The sequence below is a fragment of the Peromyscus eremicus genome, chromosome 8a (assembly GCF_949786415.1).
Source record: "Peromyscus eremicus chromosome 8a, PerEre_H2_v1, whole genome shotgun sequence".
Lineage (NCBI taxonomy): Eukaryota > Metazoa > Chordata > Mammalia > Rodentia > Cricetidae > Peromyscus > Peromyscus eremicus.
The window spans coordinates 103,708,543-103,731,185 of NC_081423.1; the positions used below are offsets into that span (position 1 = coordinate 103,708,543).

The 22,643-nt window shown below is 41.0% G+C and overlaps 1 protein-coding gene across 1 annotated transcript in view; it reads left to right on the plus strand.

The window, feature by feature from the left end:
• The window catches only part of Tbcd (tubulin folding cofactor D), a 173,988-nt gene that overhangs the window by 4,127 nt on the left and 147,218 nt on the right, over window positions 1-22,643 (plus strand). The window contains exons 3-7 of the mRNA XM_059272344.1: window positions 4,201-4,298; window positions 5,919-6,020; window positions 6,768-6,914; window positions 7,300-7,355; window positions 22,393-22,525. Coding sequence (XP_059128327.1) covers window positions 4,201-4,298; window positions 5,919-6,020; window positions 6,768-6,914; window positions 7,300-7,355; window positions 22,393-22,525 — 536 coding nt within the window. The remainder of the gene's footprint in view (window positions 1-4,200; window positions 4,299-5,918; window positions 6,021-6,767; window positions 6,915-7,299; window positions 7,356-22,392; window positions 22,526-22,643) is intronic.

A 22,643-nucleotide genomic window follows, 5' to 3' on the forward strand; every position in this document is an offset into this window, starting at 1 on the left:
CAGGCTGGCCTTGAACTCAGAAATCTACTTGCCTCTGCCCTCCAAGTGCTTTAATTAAAGGATGCACCACCACCACCCGGCACCATCCAGTTCTTTTTTTTTTTTTGGTTTTTCGAGACAGGGTTTCTCTGTGTAGCTTTGCGCCTTTCCTGGAACTCACTTGGTAGCCCAAGCTGGCCTCGAACTCACAAAGATCTGCCTGCCTCTGCCTCCCGAGTGCTGGGATTAAAGGCGTGTGCCACCACCGCCCGGCTACCATCCAGTTCTTAATGACTTTTATTGTTCATTATCTTCTGAGAAATAGAAATAGGTCCCTTTTAGAAGAAGAAGATGCTTGCTTGTGCTAATCCTTTCTTGTGTGGGGCACATTTTGTGACTTCATTATGTGTGATGTGTTATTCATTGAGGTTGAATATATTTGAGTTTGAATGTTATCAGATCAGTTCTTCATTTCTTCCTTCTTTTCTTTCTTTCTCTCTCTTTTTTTTTTTTTTGTATGTTATGGTTTGGTTTTTGTTTCTGAGGGTTTCATTGTATAATCTAGACTGGCTTTGAACTTAAGATCTTCCTGCTTCAGCCTAGTGCTAAGATTGTAGACCTCTGTTACCAAGCTCAGTCTCTTCCTTGTGTTTGATCTTTGGTAGTAAGCCCAGAATCTAACTCTTTTTGACTGATTATGCAAGGCTTATTAACTGAGTGATCTAGCCTTTTCCCCTGTTTGAAATACAATTTTTTAATATAATTTTTATTTCTGTGTATGTACATGTGTCAGTTCTTGGGCTTACAGGCAGCCGTTAGCTATCCAACGTGGGTTCTGGAAACCAAACTTGGTCCTCTGTGAGAGCAGCAAGCACTCTCAACCATTGAGCCAGCTCTCTAGCCCTGAAATACTATTTTAAGTCTGTATTCAGTACTCATATATACTAGCTTTGGGTCTTAGACTTTCTATTCTGTTTCATTTGTCCCTGTATATACTTTTTCCCCTGTATCATTTGTTTTTGTTAGTTGCTTTATCGTATAGTTTATCTAGCATCACACCTGTTTATTTTACTGTTTTTTAGTCCTTTCATTAGTGCAGATGAACTTCACCATTGTTTTTTCACTCTCCAGACCTAACAGAGCTCCTGGGAGCTCTGTTCAGCACACAGATTCCTATAGAGGAGATGTTTTTATGAGATTCCAATTTGGCTCTTATGAATAATGCTGCTTTAAACATGTATGTACCATCTTTAGGTAGACTTGTTTTTGTTTCTCTTAGGTGACTATCTTAAGAGTGGAATTTCTGGGTTGTATAGTAAGTGTGTGTTATAGTAAAATGACACACTATTCTATAGAAGCTGAGTCATTATGCATCTTCACCAGTAATGAATGAGGATCCCCAATACTTTAGCCCCTCTAGTCAGCCTCTCTGGTTTCAGTGGGAAGTAGTCTCACCCCACTCTGCATTTGTTAGGTGCAAATTGTATCTTTTTTATTAAGACTATGACACAGCCCATAGTCTGCTTTGTTGAATCTTCCATTATATTTGAAAAGAGTGTCTTTTATACTGTGGACTAAGGTGGATGGTGGTGCTGTTAGTCTCCTTACTGATCTTCTGTGTACTTGGTCCTGTTTCTGCTTTTGGTTTTTGCTCTATTTTTTTTTTTTTTTTTTTTTTTTTTTTTTTTTGGTTTTTCGAGACAGGGTTTCTCTGTGTAGCTTTGCGCCTTTCCTGGGACTCACTTGGTAGCCCAGGCTGGCCTCGAACTCACAGAGATCCGCCTGGCTCTGCCTCCCGAGTGCTGGGATTAAAGGCGTGCGCCACCACCGCCCGGCGTTTTTGCTCTATTTTGATGTTCTGGGATTTGTTGTATCACTTACTGAATTAGTCTTCACAATGAATCGATCTTTGTAATTAGAAATGTTCTCTAGGTTTTGTAATGTTATTGGTTCTTGAGTCTCTCCTGATAGTAAATACTGTGTGTGTCTCCCTTTTGTCTGGATTCAGCCTGCCAGTCCTTATCTTTCAATAGCCATTAGGGTATTTTCATTTAGTAATGCTGACAACATGGCAAGGTTTAATCACCTGTTGGGACTTATTTTCTCTTTATCCCATTTCCTTCTTGGGTTCTTTCTTCCTTTTTTATTTACTCTATTACTTTATTTTGTATTAATTTAATACTTTTTGGTGTTTATTTATTTATTTTGAGACAAGGTCTCACTATGTAGTCCTGGCTGGTTTGGAATTTGTTATGTAGACCAGGCTGGCCTTAAGCTCACAGAGACCCATTTGCTTCTGCCTTCTAGTGCTGGGATTAAAAGACATCTGTCACTGGCTTGGTATTTTATTTTATCTTCACTATATGCTCAGTAGTTTTTGTTTTTGTTTTCCTTTTTTCCAGGATTTATCATTTATACCCTGAACTTACTACAATCTACCCTCAAATAATATAATGGTGGGGAAATTTTCAGAAGATGCTTTTATTTCTTCCTTCTGTTTTTTTGTGGTACCTTGCTACCTTGTCACACAACTTGCTTTCATATTTGTTACAAGTTTTGCCTTAAACATTTAATATTTATTTATTTATTTGATTTATTTTTTGTTTACTTGGTTTTTTTTTTTCCTTTTCAAGATAGGATTTCTCTTTTTTTTTTAAATTTATTATGTAGACAGTGTTCTGCCTGCCAGCCAGAAGAGGGCGCTAGATCTCATTACAGATGGTTGTGAGCCACCTCGTGGTTGCTGGGAATTGAACTCAAGACTTCTGGATGAAGAGCCAGTGCTCTTAACCGCTGAGCCATCTCTCCAGCCCACATTTAATTTTTAAATAAAAGATTTATTTTTATTTTATGTGTATGGGAATTTTGCTTGCAAGTGTGTCTGTGCACCACATGTGCACATGTACAGTGCCCATGGTGGTATGAAGAGGCATTGGAGACCTTGCAGCTGGAGTTACAGATGGTGTAAGTCACCATGTTGGTGCTGGGAATCAAGCCCTGATATTTTGGAAGAGCAGCAGTCAGTGCTCTTCACTGCTGAGTCATCTCTTCAGGCCCTCATTTTTTTTTTTTTTTTTTAAGATTTTATTTTTAATTATGTGTATATATGTGTGGGTATGTACAGGTGCTTGGGGAGGCTTGAAACCCTGGAGCTGGAGTTACAGGGGAACCAAATTTTAGTCTTCTGCAAGAGCAATAAGTACTCTTAACTGCTGACCTATTTCTCTAGATGACACTCAGATGTTTTTTAAAGAAATAAAAAAATGAGGCTGGGCATGGTGGTGCACCCCTTTAGTCCGAGCACTAGGGAGGCAGAGGCAGGCAGATCTCTGTGAGTTCAAGGACAGTGTGATCTACATAGGGAATTTTAGGCCAGCTAGCATTACATGTTGAGATCATGTCTCATAAAACAAACAAACAAACAAAACCTAGCCAAACAACCAAAAAAACAACAAACCCCACAAAATATAGAACAAAAAAAGAAATAAAAAGGGAGGAACTCTATAATCTTTATGTATTTATCCTTTAAAATATGTTCTTTATAAAGCAAAGAGCGTGCCTTTTCACTCATGGTGGCAGTGCTAGGTCTCCAAGACCACCTCACATCCATGATGCCCTAGGAAGACTTACAGGACACAGCCCAGAGTCTTGCTTGTGCTGAGGATGTGGTTGATGTGTGTAAGGGTCTATTTTGTCATTGGATTGGTAGGGAGGCCAGTAGGATGGTCAGTGGAGTGTGGCTGGAGCTCTTATATTACATGACTGTCAGCTAACAGCCTGTTAGACTCCTTTCTCCTTCTTGATGTGCCCTGCCTTGCTTTAACCTCTCCTTGTAGTGGGGTCTCAACATAGCCTCTGTACAGACAGGAGAAGGCTGTGCCCTGCATGACCCTCATTTTCCTCTTTTTTTCTGTCTTACTGCATTCGTTCAACCTAGCCAGTTGGTAAATCAGAGCAATTTTAACAGGTGTCGTCTGTAAAACGTGGTGTCAGATACCAATTTTAAATATTTCCCCTGTATTTTAAAAATGGGAGTGAGTGTTAAGGTGGGTACCATTCTTTCAGCAATGGCTGATATGAACATGTACTTCTTTGTTGTGTTGATACTTGGTTAAATAGGCTTACTAATACTGATGCATTATTATGTCCTAAATAAGACCATTTTCATTTCCCTGTTGATGTTTAACTTATGGTAAGTATTTCATATCTGTTTTTCCCTAGAGTGGATGATGAACTCATTGTTGGACCTAGTACAGGATGAGACATCTCTGCCTGCCCTTGTGCATCTGGCTTTTAAATTTCTTTATATCATCACCAAGGTAACATTTGTGCAGCACTGTAGAGTAGACAGATCTTCTCATCTAATTGCTCCAGAAGTTAGTTTCTTAAGTATTATTTCTTGGGGAGCATGGTTCTTCAACACAAGTTGTGGGTTTTCATTTTCTTTTTGGTATGTGTTGGGTCTTGGAACTTAGTGATCTTGAGGTCCTTTAGTTAGAATAAGGAAAAAGCAGAAAAGCTTGATGGAAATAGAAGTGTTTCCTCTCCCTCTTCTCCTGGGCAGGATCTCACTGTGTAGCCCTGGCTGTCATAGAACTCACTGTGTAGACCAGGCTGGCCTCAGACTCACAGAGATCCACCTGCCTCTGCCTCCTGAGTGCTGGGATTAAAGGATGTGCTCCACCACACCCAGCAATAGAAGTGCCTCATAAGCTATAGTATGGGGATGAATTTACTGGGGAGTCTTACTTAGGCTACAGCTCTGAGGAAGAAGGTCTAGGGCTGGTGATCTGCTTTCTCTGCAAGTTCTCCAGTGATGCCCATGTGCTGGCCCCAGACTTAGAGATGTGGGAGTGACTTAGAGTCATTTCTGTGTGAAGTTTGTGAGTCTCAGGGAATATGTCCTAGCATTTTTTACTGTGTAGCAGGGTGAGGCATTTGGCTGTTGAGATAATGCTGCATGTTCTATAGAAGTGTTAGAGTGGTTGTGGCAGCTATGTGTAGCTCAGGTCTGGTGGGGGGTGGCGGCGTACGTCCCACGAACGTTGGGCACCAGATGTAGATGTAACGGTCTTGTTAAATAAGAAACACAGAGCCAAATACAGAGTTAAAATCCAAGAGGTCAGAGCAATAGCTAAGAGCTGAGATTAAAAATCTTACCCTTCACTGCCGCTGCTGTCCTACCTCTCTGCAAGAGACCTACTTCCTGTGTGTTTGTCCTTTTTATTGACTTTCTATTCTGCCTTCTCATTGGTTGTAAACTCAACCACATGACCTCCTTGTCACTGCCCATCTATACAGACCTCCAGGTCTTCTATGGTTGGTATTGAGATTAAAGGCATGTGTCTCCATGCTGGCTGTATCCTTGAACACATAGAGATCTGCCTGTCATGTGATCAGGATTAAGGGCATGTGCTACCACTGCCAGACTTCTGCTATGGCTTGCTATTAGCTCTGACCCCCAGGCAACTTTATTTATTAACATACAAATAAAATCACATTTCAGTACAAATAAAATATCACCATAGGTGAGGCATTTGGCTGTTGAGATAATGCTGCATGTTCTATAGAAGTGTTAGTGGGGCCATTTGAGGTGCATAGGGACTTCGTTTTCATAAATGTCAGAGAGTAATCTCTGAACAGGGTAGAAGCAGAAGTTTTTAGTTTGTAACGTACTTATATCTCTGATGCACACAGTATGATTTGTTAGCCATATTGGGGCAGAACATATTTAATGAATAAATAAAAATAAAGATAGCTTTCTTGTCTCTTTGGTCTTGCTGAGTTGTGTCACTGCAGTGTGACAGAATCTCCTCAGTCATTGGGGGACATAGACAGTAGTTTTTGATGAAAGTATCAAGACAACTTTGCTGCTCTTTCTGTTTTCTATTATATAGTATAGTCTGTATTCTTTATATTCTAATGTCTATATTTGGCAGGTTCGCGGATATAAAGTATTTCTGCGTCTATTTCCTCATGAAGTAGCTGATGTTCAGCCTGTGTTAGATATGTTCACAGGTCAGAATCCTAAAGACCATGAGGTGAGTCCTTTCCACGTCCTCCCTGCTGGCTCCACTGTCACTGGCAACTCTTATTTTCAACTTTCTTTGGTTTTATCTTAGACTGTTTTAAAAAAATTCCTTCTGATTCTTCTTTAGCTTCTACACATGTTGGCTTTAAGTTGTTCTCTTTTAGAACATATCCTTTGAAAAGCAAAGAGTATGCTTTTTAACTCAGTGTGACTGTGCCAGGTCTTTAAGACCACCACAGGTCCATGGTGCCCTAGGAAGACTTAAAGGCACAGCACAGAGTTGTGCTTATTGTGAGTGTGGGGTTGATGGTGTCTACGGGCCTGTGGTAGGCATTGGGTTGGCGGGAAGGCCAATATAATGGTCAGTGGAGTGTGGTTGGATTTTGTTCTCTCTCTCTTAATTATTATTTGGGATTATTATAGGTTCTTGTTATGTAGTCCAGACTAACCTAGAACTTACAGTGTGGTATGGGCTGGCTTTGAACTTGAGATCCTCATGACTGAGCCTCCTGACCAGAGGCGGAATGCCTGGTGGCTTTTCCATTTTTTTTTTTTTTTTTTTTTTTTTTTTTTTTTGAGATCAGGTCTTACTCTGTAGCCCTGGCTGGCCTGGAACTTATTGAATCAGGCTGATCTGGAACTCAGAGCAATCCACCTTCCTTACCTCCCGAGTGCTGGGATTCAGGGTGTGCACCATCATACCCAGCAGCTTTGTCTTCTATACTGGAATCATTCTGACTGTGATTTAATTCCTTAGACATGGGAAACACGCTACATGCTTTTATTGTGGCTCTCTGTGACCTGCTTGATCCCTTTTGATTTTTCACGCCTTGATGGGAACCTCCCCACTCAACCTGGAGAAACACGAATACCCATAATGGACCGTATTCTGCAAATAGCAGAGGTAACTATGATCATACAGACCTTTAACAGTTAAGTGTGCACTTGTTCGTGTTTAGTTGTCTTGAAATGAGTTTAGTTAGGTAAACTTTTGGTGTATGTATTTACATTTGCTTGACTGACATTACTGCTATCAGTGATATCTTGGCTTACTATGAAATTGTGATAAGTTATGTAGAGATTAGATAAATTACTTTAGCAGATCTCATTTCTTTATAGATAATACAAATATTTGTTAAACATAATGATGATATATAAAGGGCTTTAGGGGCAATGGTTAGAGAAACTTCATTTTACATATAATTTTGAATATTGTATAAATACTACATAATTGTAGGAAGTCTAGAAAATAAAAGAATACTAAATCGAAATTTGTCAAATTCTTGCAGTCCTATTTGGTGGTCAGCGACAAGGCACGAGATGCAGCTGCTGTGCTTGTGTCCAAGTAAGTCTTGTCAGCTGTGCAGGGCTGTTGTGCCTGGTAAACTGTAAGCCTGTCTATCTCATACACTGTTACATGCTTTGTGTGTGTCTATTCTCAGATGAAGTCTCTTCCAGGTTTTTATACTGCATAGATCCTGTTGCCCTCCCTGAGGGAACAGGCAGCTCTGGTTGGTCATAGAAGACATCTGAATGAGAAGTGACCACCCTTTGTGCTGCTTTGGGCTTATGGAGTTGACTGGCACTAGTTTGTGGCACTCACAGGGGTCACCTGGTACCAGTTTAGGGCTGGTAGGATTCCTAGATATGAGTTTGTGATTTGTGGGGCTGCCTGGTGCTGGTTTGGGACTCAGAGGGATACTTTATAGGCCCTTGAAGAGAAATATACTTAGTACAAGCGCAACTGGAATTCCTTTCTGTATTGTGGTGCTCCCCCTAGGTGGCAGCAGCTGTGAGCTTTTTAGAGTCATCTCAGGAGCAGTTTATATTGAGATTTGTAGAGATTATGGACACACATGGGTATGGTTTGGGAATGAAATCCTCAGACAGGGTTATAGTGTAGTTCACTGGGTAAAACCTTGGGTTCTGACAAAAAACAAAAACAAAAACAAAAAAGAAAACAAAACCCCTTGCAAATGTCCTGTGTAGTTAAAAATGCAAGTAGGAGATGGTTTCTCTGATGAGCTAAGGTGATCAACACAACCTGCTTGGGTTGTCTCAGACATACATGCCAGTCTGAGTGAACTTGTTTTGTGAAATTTGGAATGTTAGGATTTTTTTAACATATTATTCTTGGGGCTGGTGAGATGGCTCAGTGGTTAAGAGCACTGGCTGTTCTTCCAGAGGATTTGGGTTCAATTCCCAGCACCCACATGGTGGCTCACAGTTGTGTGTAACTCCAGTTCCAGAGGACTTGACACCCTCACACAGACATACATGCAGGCAAAACACCATAAAAAAGAAATAAAAATTAAAAAACATTAAAAAATACTGTTCTTGGAGAATTTCGTATAATGGATTTTGATCATATTTATTTCCTACTCTTCTTCCTAACTTTTCTCAGATTCATCCATTCCTTTCTACTGTTCTGTGACACTGTTCCTGGGAAGACCTGAACAAGTGTCTACTCAGCCTCAGATAGGAAATTTATAATGACAGATCAAAGTATGGATGCCACCAATGTCCAGCTTGGTCAGCTAGTGAGTTTTATTGTGATTATTTACAGGAATATGGGTGAAGGGTTACTTACAGGAACAGAAACAACTCAAGACAGCTTCATCACCGAAGCCCATTCCAGCATAGTTGACAGCTCAGGAAACTTGGAGCACATTGAATAATCTGTAGGCAGTTCAACAAGTTGGAAACTGTCTTTTCCAGGTAGCTCAGTTGACCTGAGCTTTTCCAGGTAGTTCTCCTGGTCTCTGCTTCTTCCAGGCAGTTTGCTTGTCTAAGAATGTCTCTCAGTAGTCCTTGCTGCTTATATATGCTTGGAGAGGGAGGGCCTAAATGAATCTAGTCAGTTTCAGGACTTACTGAGCTTAAGGAGCGTTATATAGGATGGAGTATTCACCTTTATTTAGAACATCTTGTTTTTCTTCCTTTTTAACTCTGTGCCTTTTTTTTTTGTTTTAGATTTAACTTTTTCTTTAAAAAGGCTTATTTTATGTGTATAGATGTTTTGCATGCATCTGAAGAAGGTGTTGAATTCTATGAAATTAAAATTACATATGGTTGTGATCCCCATGTATGTGGGTTCTGGGAATGGAATCGTAGGTTCTTTGAAGAGCAACCAATGCCCTTAACCTCTGAGCCATCTCTCCAGCCCCAACATCCTGTGTCTTGAGATATATGGTTTTATTTGGGAGGAAATTGATACACAAAACTTACCCTCCCACACTTGGTATACTTTTTTTAAAAACTAACACCAAAATCCCCCAATGTTACCTGAATATTCATGAGAATGGGGTAGTCCATTGGAGCGTGGTCAGCCTTCCAGGGTCCACACCCTTAAAGAGGACTGATTTTTTTCCTCTTCCAGAAGCAATCAACTGTCTATAGCTCCTCAGTTAGATGTTGGTACTCACAAGCCCCTTCCCCCTTCATGGTATCATGTTGACTGGCTTGATTTGTGCAGGTTGTGTGCAAGCAGCTAAATAGCTACTGTGAGTTCATGAGAGCAGTGGTCCTGTTGTGTCCAGAAGACACATTGGTGTGAATGAGTTGTGGTGTGTGTGTGTGTGTGATATAGATATTCCATCTGTGACTGAGCACTCCATTGACACTTGTTTTCTCTACTTTGACTAGTTGTGAGTTTCTGTATTAACCACCATCCACTGCACAAAGAAACTTCTCTGGTGAGGTCTGAGAGCTGTGCTAATCTATGGGTAGAGAGAGATGAGTTTAGAGGACAGTTTGATAATACGTATGTTTAGCAGGAAAATAGTAGGTTCATCCTGGGTCCTGTGAACTCCCCAGCCGTGAGTTCTTGGCTAGATTTACAGTACCAGGCATGTGTTTTTCTCTTGTGGATTGGGCCTTAAATCCGATCAGAAAGCAGTTGATTGTACTAATTCATGTCACTATTGTACCTCTGGGCATATCTTGCTATTCTGTCAGTGTTAGAGTTTACAGGGTTCAAGGCTGGGTAAGATTGTTGGTGATTCTCCCACTAATCCTCAGCCACCTACATAGTAACTTCTAGTACTAAAGAAGCTCGCCAGCAGTGAAGAAACTTCTTGGTCAATACCATCTTAATTTCTTCATGTCTTGTGACCATTGTGTGTGGTGTCTTCAATAATAGGGTCTTACCATGAAAGTTTTGGTGGGCAACCAAGACCAATGAAAATGGCCTGTATTGTTTTTAGGGTCTCTGGGATACCTCTGACCAACAACTCAAGGGGAGGTATCCCACACTTGGTATTGGGTTGTCCAGGAACTTGCCGTGTAGACCAGGCTGGCCTTAATTAAACTCAGAGATCTGGCTCCCTCTAAATCAGTGGTTGGGTGTTGAATGACCCTTAAATAGGGGTTGCATATCAGATATCCCGAATATCAGATATTTACATTATAATTCACAAGCAAAATTACAGTTATGAAGTAGCAATGAAAATAATTTTATGGTTGGAATTACCACAACATGAGGAACTGTATTAAAGGGTCGCAGTGTTAAGGTTGAGAACTATTGCTCTAAGTGCTGTTTAAAGGCATATGTACCATACCTGACAGTTGGTACTGGGGTTTTTATTTAGCAACATATGACTTCTGGGAGATGTTAGGATTCCTAATGATTTGTATTTTAAATATGTTTATGGTTACATAAGTTAGAAATTTCAGCATTTTTCCTCCTGAATTGGTGAAAGTTGAAAGTTGGTTGTAAGGTCTTGTCGTTTTGACTAGATAATGGTTGGCACCTCAAATGTTGTTCTCCTTTGTAAAGTGGGAAGAAACCTTTTTTTCGGTAGTTGACAACCTTGGATGTCATCTTAGAAAGCACGACTCAGTAATGAGGTATGGATCCGAGAAGGCAAGAGAGGGGAGGAACACTTTAGTCCCCTGGAACTGGCAAGGCCTCTTTTGTTTTGTTTTGTTTTTGAGACAGTCTTACTGTGTAGCTCTGGCTATCTTGGAACTCACTATGTAGAATCAGGCTGAGATTAAAGGTATGTGCCACTGTGCCCAGCTAAGGCCTCTTTCTTGGGGCCTCCTCACAAGGGAGGGAAAATCTCCCAAGGGCTACTTTCTCCTTTATCAAGATCTGAAAAGATGACAACTTTATAAAAATGTTACTTAACCTTTCATTGCTGTGGAAAAATACCTGAGAAAAGTCAAAGGAGGAAAAGGCTTATTTCGGCTCATAGTTTTATGGTCTTTAGTCCATGGTAAATCTGTTTTAGTCATTGATCTACCTCTGTGATGTAGGAAAAGACACTTTGGGCTTGTGCTGTGTCAGAACATAGCGGAGAGGATAGAACAGAGTTGCTGACCACATGGTATCTGGGTAGTAAAGAGAGATGGACATACAGACAGACTGATCAGGGATAAAATACAACTCTCTCAGGGAATATCCTAAATGATGTATTTCCTCCAACTAGGCCAGCATGTACTATCAATAAAACCATCATATTATGAACCCATTAGTGGATTAGTCTCTTTTGAGTTTAGAGCCTTCATAATCCAGACAGTCACTTCTGAAAAGCCCCATCAGCCAACAAGCAGCTTTGATTGAATTATCTTTCAGGATATTTAGGATTCAAACCATAACAAAAGGAATTCATACATTTTGAAGACTGTATCTTCTTTCTTGCTTTGGGAGGTATAGCTTGTACTGGCTGAGTTTCTGTACCCGAGTGCTCGTGGAATCTATCTTTTCCTAACATAGATGTGACTATATTATTATTGCTGGACATGTAGATGGCCTGCTTCCTGTTTGGTTACCAAGATTAACATGGCCATTCCTGAATAAGTGGCATGAGGTTTTTTTTTTAGGGGTTTGAAATATAGTCACTGCAAAAGTTAAGTAAATTGAAAGCTCCCTTTCTAGTATTTGCCAGCTGGGTGAGACTTTGCAAATGTTTGTTAGCTTTGTTAAATGAAAACTATTGTCTGTTTAAAAATAAAAAAAAATACACTTAATGAAAATATTACATTTAATTGTTTACTCTGTGTGTGTGTGTGTGTGTGTGTGTGTGTGTGTGTGTGTGTGTGTACTTTTATCTACTGAGCCATTTCACCAGCCTTATTGTCTACCCTGTATTCTCTGCTTGTTCTTATTACTAAACATACTGATGGTGGTAGATTTATGCCAAGCTTTACTCCATGGAGTATCTGTGGGCTACAGAAGGTAAAACTCAAAACCTTTTGTTCACTTCTTGGGATCCTACAGGAAAAGCCACAGCCTGGAGCACCAGAACCTCAGTGCCATTTAGTGCTGATGTGAACAGAATGACTGTTTCATTTGGTGTAGCTGGTACCCACCTTGGAGAGGCTATTGCCAGATCTTTGCACTGCATGTGTAGTGCAGCCTCTGGCCTGAGCTGTGTGAGTACCCAGGGTGTTTGAGTAGACTGGCATGGTCATTGGGAATGGCCCCAGAGGTACTCTGTGAATTTGTTTCCTTGGTTCCGAGTACCTGTATTCCATAGTCATCTTTTCGGTGGGGTAAAGTGTAGCAGTAAGTTTTTTCTGGTCTCGCCCGGGCTGCGTGGTCCCACCTGGCTTGCAGTCCTTCAGCTGCTTATAAAATAATCATTCCGAGGCTTAATATTAATTACCAATTGCATGGCCTATGGCAGGTTTCTTGCTAGCTAGCTCTTATATCTTAATGCATTTCTACTAATCTGTAAGTTGCCATGTGACCGTGGCTTATCGGTACTTCCACATCTTGCTGCTCCTGGCGGCAGCGACTGCGTCTCCCTCTCTGCCTTTCTTCTTCCCATATATCTGTCTGGATTTCCCTCCTGCCTCTAAGCTGCGTTGCCATAGGCCAATGCAGCTTTATTTATCAACCAGTCGGAGCAACATATATTCAGTGTACAGAAAGACATCCCACAGCAATAAAGAGTGGCCCTGGGCACAGTATGCTGTTCTTTGTTAGAATGCTGTCTGCCCTGTTACACTAATTGCCGGCAACATTTTGTGCTCTTCTCTGGCTTGGGAACCACACCTGCTTCCTTTAGTAGCTGAACTTTGAGGACAGAGCTTCCTGTAACCTTTGTTTTTAAGTTTTTTGTTTTTGTTTTTGTTTTTCTCTGTAGCTTTGGAGCGCTAGGATTAAAGGCATGTGCCACCACTGCCCGGCTGTTTTCAAGTTTTTGAGACAGAATTCTGTTCATTAGCCAAGACTGGCCTAGGGTTCACTATGAGGTCCAGGTTGGTTTCAGATATACTTATCTTCTTGCCTCAGTCTCCTAATTGCTGGAATTTCAAGTGTGAGCTACCATGCTTGACTTTTCCTGTAACTTTTTGTTTTTCCTAACTATTATTTTACTTTTAAAGTTTATTTTTACTTTTATTTAAAAAACTTATTTATTATTTGGAATTTTCATACATGAACACAATGCATTTATTTAGAGGCTATCTGTCGTGCCCTTATTCCCACTTCCAGCTTCTGTGGGAAACACCCCCACTGCCCAACCAGTTCCCTTCCCAGCTTCATGTCTTTTTTGTTGTTTATTGTTCCTAACCTATTGGTCTATGGGTATAAGGCTAATTATTTCAAAGGCAGTTTGATTTCTGTGTTCCTTCAGCAAATATTAGTAGGGCTTATGATCTTCCCAGCCATGGGTTATTGACTAGGTAATTAGTACCAGACATGAGTTCCTTCTTGTGGAGTGGGCCTTAAATTCATTTAGAAAGCTGTTGGTTATGCCTGTAATATTCATACCACTGTTGTATCAAAGGGTCTATCTTGCTAGGCCAATCATTACTATAGCTTACAGGATTCACATCTTGGTCAGACTGTTGATGGCTTTTCTTCCTCAGTAGCCTGTAAAACACCTTTTGATACCATGAAAGCCAGCCAGCAAGGAGGAAGCTTCCAGGTCAGTACAGTTTGATTTTTCTATGTCCTGTGATTAAAGTGTGTGTCTTTAGCAATCAAGTCTTACTATCAAGTTCTAATGAGTATCTAAGAGCAGTGGCAGTAGCCTGTATTGTTTGGTGGGGGTCTCTGGGACCCCTCTTTTAACTCTTTATTTCATTATGTTGTTACACAGCTATTTAGACAGTAACAATCAGAAACATAATGAAACTCTGTTAAAGAAAGATAAGGGAGCTAGGCATGGTGACTCATGATTTAATCCCAGCACTCAGAAGGTAGACAGATCTGAGTTCAAGGCCAGCCTGGTCCATACAGTGAGTTCTAGGTGAGCTAGAGCTACACTTTTAAACTCTATCTTGAAAACAAAACAAAACAACAACAAAAAATGAAAGACGAGGATAGAGCTTTACTCTTTAAGATTTTTTTCATAAATTATATATATATATATACATACATACATATATGTATATAATTTTTTTATGTATATGGGTATTTTGCCTGCATGTATGTCTGTGCACCATGTGCATGCAGTACCATTGGAGGTCAGAAGAATACACTGGATCTCCTGGGACTGTAGTTACTATGGTTTTGAGCCACCATGTGGTTGCTGGGAATTGAACCCGGGTCCTCTGGAAGAACAGCCAGTGCTTTTAACCACTGAGCCATCTCTCCAGCGCCCAGCTTTGCTCTTGATGGCATCAGCTTGAAAAAGTAGCTACTGTTTTCTGCTTATATATGCAAGGAATACTGGACATGATGGCACTGTAGTATTCGTACTTGAGAGGGGAAGCAGGATAATCACATGAGCTTTGGAGGCCATCATAGGCTACATAATGATGCTCTCTCTAAAGAAAAAAGAAGTACCAAAGAAAAAGATAAAGCAAGGCATATTTCATGAAGAAAAATAAATTTGGAACAGAAAAATTAGAAAAATCCTATATATGAATTCTAGTGACATACTATATTTTTGTCTTTTTCAGTGCTATTATTATTATTATTATTATTATCATCATCATCATCATCATTATTAGTAGTAGTAGGTGTCTTGAGACAGGGTTTCTCTGTGTAATAGCTCTGGCTATCCTGGAACTTGGTTTGTAGACCAGGCTGGCCTTAAACTCCCAGAGATCCATCTGTCTTTGCCTCCCGAGTGCTGGGATTAAAGGCATGTGCCACCACTGCCTGGCTTTCAGTGGTATTATTAAATTGAACACATGTCGCACAGTCTCACAAGGTAGCACTCTACTTTTCTGTTGGATTTTTTGTAGCCACGGGCTGACTTTGTGTATGCCATGTGTCAGGCCTGTGATTGCCTCTGTCATTATGAAAGCATGGCAAACTTCTGTCTTGCTCTCTGGATTGTTTTCTGTGGATAGACCCTAAGGTGCAAATCTTGGGCCCTAGTGCTCTGCTGTGTAGAGCCTCTCTTGGGCCTTGGATGTGCCAGATAGCCTGGAGAATACCCTGCTTTGAGCTGGACAGAGTATGTCTTGTTCATTTAAAACATTTAGTTGGTATCTGTATTAGTTACATTGCATTGCTGTGACTGAAATATTTGACAAGAAACCTCATTGCGAGCAAGATACTGAGTAGCTCAGTTCATTGTGGTAGGAACATATATTGGGAAGATTGTTTATATGTAGTGCACCAGGAAGCAGAGAGCATCCTGAACTAGAGTCCAGAGTATAACGTTTAAAGGCCTGTTCTTTCTTCTTAGTGACCTGTTTCTGTGAGCTAGGCCCCTTAAAGGCTCTACAGCACCTTTCCCCAATAGTTCCATCAGCTTGGGAAAAAGCATTCAAAATGTCAGCATGCGGGGGGACGTTTCATATTCAAACCATAAAAATAAATAATCAATTGCTTACAAGTTCCCCCACTTTCTCTTTAAGTATCATATACCCTCTGAAACATGACCTTTTTTCTTTATACTTGTGAGATTCTTGGCATTGTTTGTTTAACATTAGCATGAACAGTGTCTGTGGGATGGATTTCTCAGGCGATTATTGGCCTTTTTTTTGTACTGAAGTTTTTTTCTTCTACTTCCATTTCTCCCTCCCCATTTCTTCTCTTCCTCCAGTCTTTGGAACCTTTCCATTCCCTACTGTTTTTGTTTCTTTTTCTTTTTCTTTTCTTTTTTTTAATCTCTGTTTTTTTTTCGAGACAGGGTTTCTCTGTGTAGTTTTGGTGCCTGTCCTGGATCTTCCTCTGTAGCCCAGGCTGGCCTCGAAATCACAGAGATCTGTCTGGCTCTGCTTCTGAGTGCAGGGATTAAAGGGGTGCGCCACCACCGCCCGGCCTGTTTTTGTTTCCTGTTCCTTTAGAATCTTCTTTAGCCCAGCCTGGACTTGACCTTGCTGGGTAGTTTAGGCTAGTCCTAAACTTAGGATGACTGGCCTACCTCCTCTGTGCTAGGGTGCACAGGTATTTGCTACCGTGCTCAGCTGAATTTTTCTTGTTTATTTTATTTTATTTGTATGGATGTTTTACCTGCACGTGTGTCTGTGCACCCTGTATGTGCATGATGCCCATAGAGGCCAGAAGAAGCATCAGATCCTCTGAAACTGGAGTTACAGATAGTTGTGAGCTGCCTTGTGGGTGCTGGGACTCGAACCTCAGGTCCTCAGGAAGAGCAGCCACTGTTCTTAACCACTGAGCCATCTCTCCAACCCTAAACTAAAGTTTTAAACTTTATTTTTATTTTTTATGTTTATTTTTAAAATTTTCCCCTTTTTGTTAAAAGTAGATTTTTTTCTTCATACAATATGTCCTGGTTACAGTTTCCCCTCTCTGTGCTTCTCCTAGTTCCTTTCCATCTACCTTCCTGTCCAGATCCACTCCCTTTCTGTCTCTAAGAGATAACAAGACATAACAAAATAAAAAATAAATAGTAAGATAAAACAAAACCCATTACATTGAAGTTGGACCAGGCAAATCAACAGAAGGAAAAGAGTCCCAAGAGCAGGCGCAGGAATCAGAGACCCACTTGTTCACACACTCAGGGTCCATAGAAATGCTAACTTGAAAGCTGTAATGTACGTGCAGAGGACCTGGTGCAGATTGTGTGGGTGTGCTTGCTCCAGTCTCTATGAGTTCATATGAACTTTGATTAGTTGAGTCAGAGGGCCTTGTTCTCTTGGTGACCTCCATCCCTCTGGCTCTTACATTTTTTCCACATCCTCTTGCTTGGGGTTCCTTGAGCTCTGAGGTGATGGATTTGATGGAGACATCTCATTTAGATGTGTTCTAAGGTTTCTTTCTTGGCATAATGTCTGGCTGTGGGTCTCTGTGTTTGTTCCCAATCTGCTGTAGAAAGAAGCTTCTCTGATAATGGCTGAGCAAGGCACTGACCAATGAGTACAGCAGAATGTCATTAGGAGTTGTTTTATTGTTACTTTATTTATTTTTTTAAAGACCAGGGCTATCTAGTGTCTGGTTCTTTGTCACCCAAGCAGTGTCAGGTATGGGTTCCATCTTATGGAATTGGCCTTAAGTAAAATCAGACATTGGTTAGTTCCCTCACAAGCCCTACCATATTTTACAGACAGAACAGATTGTCGATCAAAGGTTTTATGGCTGGGTTGGTGTTTTATGTTTCTCTTTTGGTAACCTGCAGAGTACCTACCCATACCATAGGCATAGAATGAAGGAATGAAGGTTCTGTGTGGGCACCAGCTCAACCACTCTATGTTCAATGAGTTGTGTGGATGTTGTCTTCAGCAATGGGGCCTTGCTGTCAGATTGTGGAGAACAACCCATTGTCTTGGCAACAGCCTGGTTTTTTTGGGGATTTCAGTGTGACCCTTTTGGCCAATGGTTCAATTGGATGTAACCCAGTCCTGGTACCGGAAGCTTCATTTGGTGATAAGAGATGATCAGATAGAACTGTCTCCCTCATTAGTTGGAGACATCATTGGGATTGCTTTCATATTATTTTAGGAGGTTTCCACTACACTAGGTTTCCATAACACCACTCAAATGCCCCTCAATTCTAGTTATCTCTCCCCTTATTCCCTCCCTCAACTCTACCTCCCATCCTCTTTACCTGATCCTCCCATTTCCCATCCTCCTTCCCTGCCCCAGTCCACCTATAAAATCATTTCTATTTCCCCCTCCCAGGGTTATCCATGTGGCCCCCAGTTCCCTTCCTCTGTACCTGACCTCTCTGGGTCTACAGATTGTAGCTTAGTTATCATTTATTTAATGGCTAATATCCACATATAAGTGAATGCATACCATATTTATCTTTTTAGGTCTGAGTTACCTCACTCAGGATGATTTTTTTTTTTCTAGTTCTATCCATTTGCCTGCAAATTTCATGATGTCATTTTTTTTTTTTTTTTAATAGCTGGGTAATACTCCATTGTGTAAATGTACCACATTTTCTTTATCCATTCTTCTGTTGAGGGACATCTATCTTGTTTCCAGTTTCTGGCTATTATGAATACAGCAGCAATGAACATGAATGAGCAATTGTCCTTGTGGTGGGTTAAAGCGTCCTTTGGGTATATGCCCAAGATCATCACATTGATTTCCAAGTGCTGTACAAGTTTGCACTCCCACCAGGAATGGATGAGTGTTCCCCTTATTCCAAATTCTCTCCAGCATGAGCTGTCACTGGTGTTATTGATCTTAGCATTCTGACCGGTGTAAAATGGAATCTCAAAAGTAGTTTTGATTTGTATTTCTTTGGTGCTTAAGATGTGAACATTTCTTTTAAGTGTTTCTCAGCCATTTGTGTTTCCTCTGTTGAGAATTTTCTGTTTAGCTTTGTACCCTATTTTTTAATTGGATTTTGGTGTTTTGATACCTAGTTTCTTGAGTTCTTTATATATTTTGGATATTAGTTCTCTGTCAGATAGGGAGTTGGTAAAAATCTTTTCCCATTCTGTAGACTGCCGCTTTGTCTGAATGACAATGTCCTTTGCCTTACAGAAGCTGTTCGGTTTTATGAGGTCCTATTTATTAATTGTTGATCTTAGTGCCTGTGCTAATGGTGGTGTGTTCAGAAAATCTTCTCCTGTGCCAATGAATTGAAGGCTAAACCCCACTTTCTCTTCTATCAGATTCAGTGTATCTGGTTTTATGTTGAGGTCTTTGATCCAATTGCAGTTGAGTTTTGTGTAGGGTGATAAATATGAATCTATTTGGATTCTTTTGCATGCAGCCATCCAGTTTGATCAGAACCACTTGTTGAAGAGGCTGTCTTTTTTTCCAGTGTGTATTTCTGGCTTCTTTATAAAAAAATCAGGTGTCCTTAGGTGTGTGAATTTATGTCTAGGTCTTCAGTTTGATTCCATTGATCAACATATCTGTTTTTATGCCAATACTATGCAGTTTTTATTACTATGGCATTGTAGTACAACTTAGAATTGGTAATGGTGAGCAGCAGTTCTTTTATTGTTCCGGATTATTTTAGCTATCTTGGGTTTTTTTGTTTTTCCATATGAAGTTGAGAATTGTCCTTTCAAGGTCTGTGAAGAATTGCATTGGAATTATAATAGAGATTGCATTGAATCTGTAGATTGCTTTTGGTAGGATGGCCATTTTTACTATGTTAAATTTTACTATGGATCCTAGTGATCCATGAGCATGGGGGATCTTTCCATCTTCTGATATCTTCTTCAATTTCTTCTTCAAAGACTTAAAGTTTTTATCATACATGTCTTTCATTTGCTTGGTTAGAGTTACTCCAAGATATTTTATATTATTTGAGGTTATTGTGAAAAGTGTTGTTTCCCTAATTTCTTTCTCAGTCTATTTGTCATTTGTATATTGGAGGGCTACCGATTTTTGTGAGTTAATCCTATATCCAGCAACTTTACTAAAAGTGTTTATCAGCTGTAGGAGTTCCCTGGTGGGATTTTTAGCGTTACTTATGTATACTATCATATCATTTGCAAAAAATGATACTTTGACTTCTTCCTTTCCTGTTTGTTTCACTTCAGTTGTCTTACTGCTCTAGCTAATACTTCAAGTACCATATTGAACAGGTATGGCGAGAGTTGACAACCTTGTCTTGTTCCTGATTTTAGTGGAATTGCTTTGAATTTCTCTCCATTAATTTGATGTTGGCTATGGGCTTTCTGTAAACTGCCTTTATTATGTTTAGGTATGTCACCTTTGCTATTTCAGTCTGAGGCTGTGTTCAAGTCAGTCCAACCACTAGGATTCCTAGTTAGCTGTCTGGGTATCCCTTTGCTTTACTCATGTAGAATCATAGGTAGGCAGTGAAAAACTTTAGTACTGGTCTTGGTATTTTTTGTGTACCTTAGCATTTGATAGCATCAAATTGCAGGAGTAAGCAGGCAGAAACAGCAGCAGGTGGTGTCCTCTAGTGTTAGGGATCTTGTGCAAGCTTCTGATAGTAGTGGCCTTAGTTCTACAAGTGTTAGAGTTTCTGAGAAGGCTAAAGATGCTAGGACCCTTAGTTTTATGAGTATTCCTCATCCCTTGGCAGCAGCTGGTATGCAAGTATAGGTATTGGGATTCCTAAGTGCTGGGTAATGTTCAGTGTCACAGCTCCATGGCCTGGTGGTTTGAAGCCCTAGAACTTAAAGCCTTGATGGTTCTCACGAACAGTAGGGCCTGTAGTTTTTCATCTCTGGCTCTTCATAGCCTCTGTCTTGTAGTCTCAATCTCCACTGTCTCTTGTCTTCTCTCTACCTTTGCTGTTATTCTTTCTCCTACTGTGGCTGCTGTCTTCCCTTTTCAGCTGCCTTTTATAGTACTGTGGCCGCTGTCAGAGTTATTGCTGTTCTAAAGCAGCTACTCTTTGTTGATTCTAGTTTCTGCTGCTGGCAACCACCAGTCTTATGGCTCTACCTCTTTTGTGTAGATGTTCTGCTGCTTTTGCAGTTTGGCCTGCTGATGGCTCAACGTTGCTTTTTCTTTAGTTGTCAAAGTAGTAGTTTGTAATATAGCAAGTGACTTTACATTTTTCTAAAGTTTAAAGGTGTACTTTGCCATTGAAGTAAATCTGTGCATATGAGCCATGGCAAGATAAAGGCAGAGGACAAATACTAGACTGTGTAGGTGCTGCTTAGGGAAAAGCTTTGGTCATCTGCCACATAGATTGAGCAAGAGGACTACTGAGGTCAGACAGGAATTGGACTATGTTGTTTGGAAATAGGGAACCTAAACCCATGAGCATATCCCGTGAGATGTGTGACCCATAGGAGGTGGGGTCTTTACCACTCATGGGATGATGAAGAGTGCCAGCTGTCCACTTCTGCTTGCTTCCACATGCTTTGGGAGGGGCTGGATCACAGTACTAACCAGTGTATGCTGAGAGAGTTTGTACCAAGAGAGTGCATGTGGCTCTAACTGGCCCTCTAGATGAGCTGGACAGATATAGTGACAATAAATGGGTTTAGGTGTTAGGGTACTAGAGGGTGGGTGGATATCATAACTGGTGGTTCCAGTTCTGACTCTTCTCTGAACTGTGGACTCAGATAGCCCACTGGCTGGTGCTTCATGTGACTCTCTAATGGGCATTGCATGTGGAATACCCCAAAGTGGACCTCTCTGTCCCCAGGACTCATAGCTCCCTTCTCTATAGACAGTCCCACTATTCACTAGGAACTACTTTACGATTCCCTGCTGGCACCTCCATTTCCATTCACCTACCTGAATATCCTGGGATTGTAGTTAAGACATTCATCAGACTTGCTGCCTGGCCTGCCTGGACCCTTTGGTCCCTGGTCCCTATACTTACTGCTAAGTATCTCCTCTTAGCTCCTTTTCCCCCTGATATGGAGCTTTCCCATGTGGCTGGTGTCCTTCCTTGTTCAACTCTCCCTTGCAAGTACCCTTGAGGTCGTCTGTAAGCCTTCTTTGGGGAGGTAGCACCTTCTGTTACCCTGTCTGCAATTTGTCTTCTAGTTTCTTTCTTCTGGTGTTACACTTCTGGATTGCATTCTCTTTTGGCGTCAGTCCTGAGAGGGCAGAACTTTGCTTGTTTTTTTTCCATTATAGGACCTGTATAGAGTCACTGAGCCAGAGGTCTGGGCTCACATTGCCAGTTGGATGTTGGGTGGAAGGAAACAGGTATATGCAGCATAAGGTGGGAGTTGTATGACTCCATAGAGTTGTGGTAGAGAAGTCCTAGGGTTGGGGTTGGCTATTGGACTAGGTTTTTGAGGGTGTATTCTGAGGTTAAGGGATATACTTGGAAGGAGTTGGAGCTGAGAAGTAGGAAGATGTTCCCTGGCTGTGGTGGGGATAAAGGTGTCCATTGATTTGTGAAGCTGCTGGATGAGTTGGGGCCCAGGAGGGAAGGAGGAAGGGTGGTGAGGCCTGTGAATAACTTTATGAGAGCTCCTGATGGGGAATCAGCTGCTGGACCATGATGGTCAGGGGCTTGGTTTCCTAGAGAGAGAGTGTTATGTATGCAGGCAGCTGACTTGCTTAGGGATATAAGGTGACTGGGAAGAAATGTGTGTCGTGGTTGGTGGGATGTGGGTGAGTCTTGTTGAGCATCTCCTGTGTTTGTATTCCACTGCAGGTTCATCATACGTCCTGATGTCAAGCAGAGAAAGATGGCCAGCTTTCTGGACTGGAGCCTGTGTACCTTGACCCACTCTTCCTTCCAGACCATTGAGGGTGTCATTGCCATGGATGGGATGTTGCAGGCCCTAGTAAGCACCAGGGACAGCTTGTGGATCTGTGGGACTGTAGGAATTGGCACTGTTTCCAAACTGTTGGTTCCATTCACTATATGTTCAACTGACTGGAACATGGTGGGATTTATTTGCA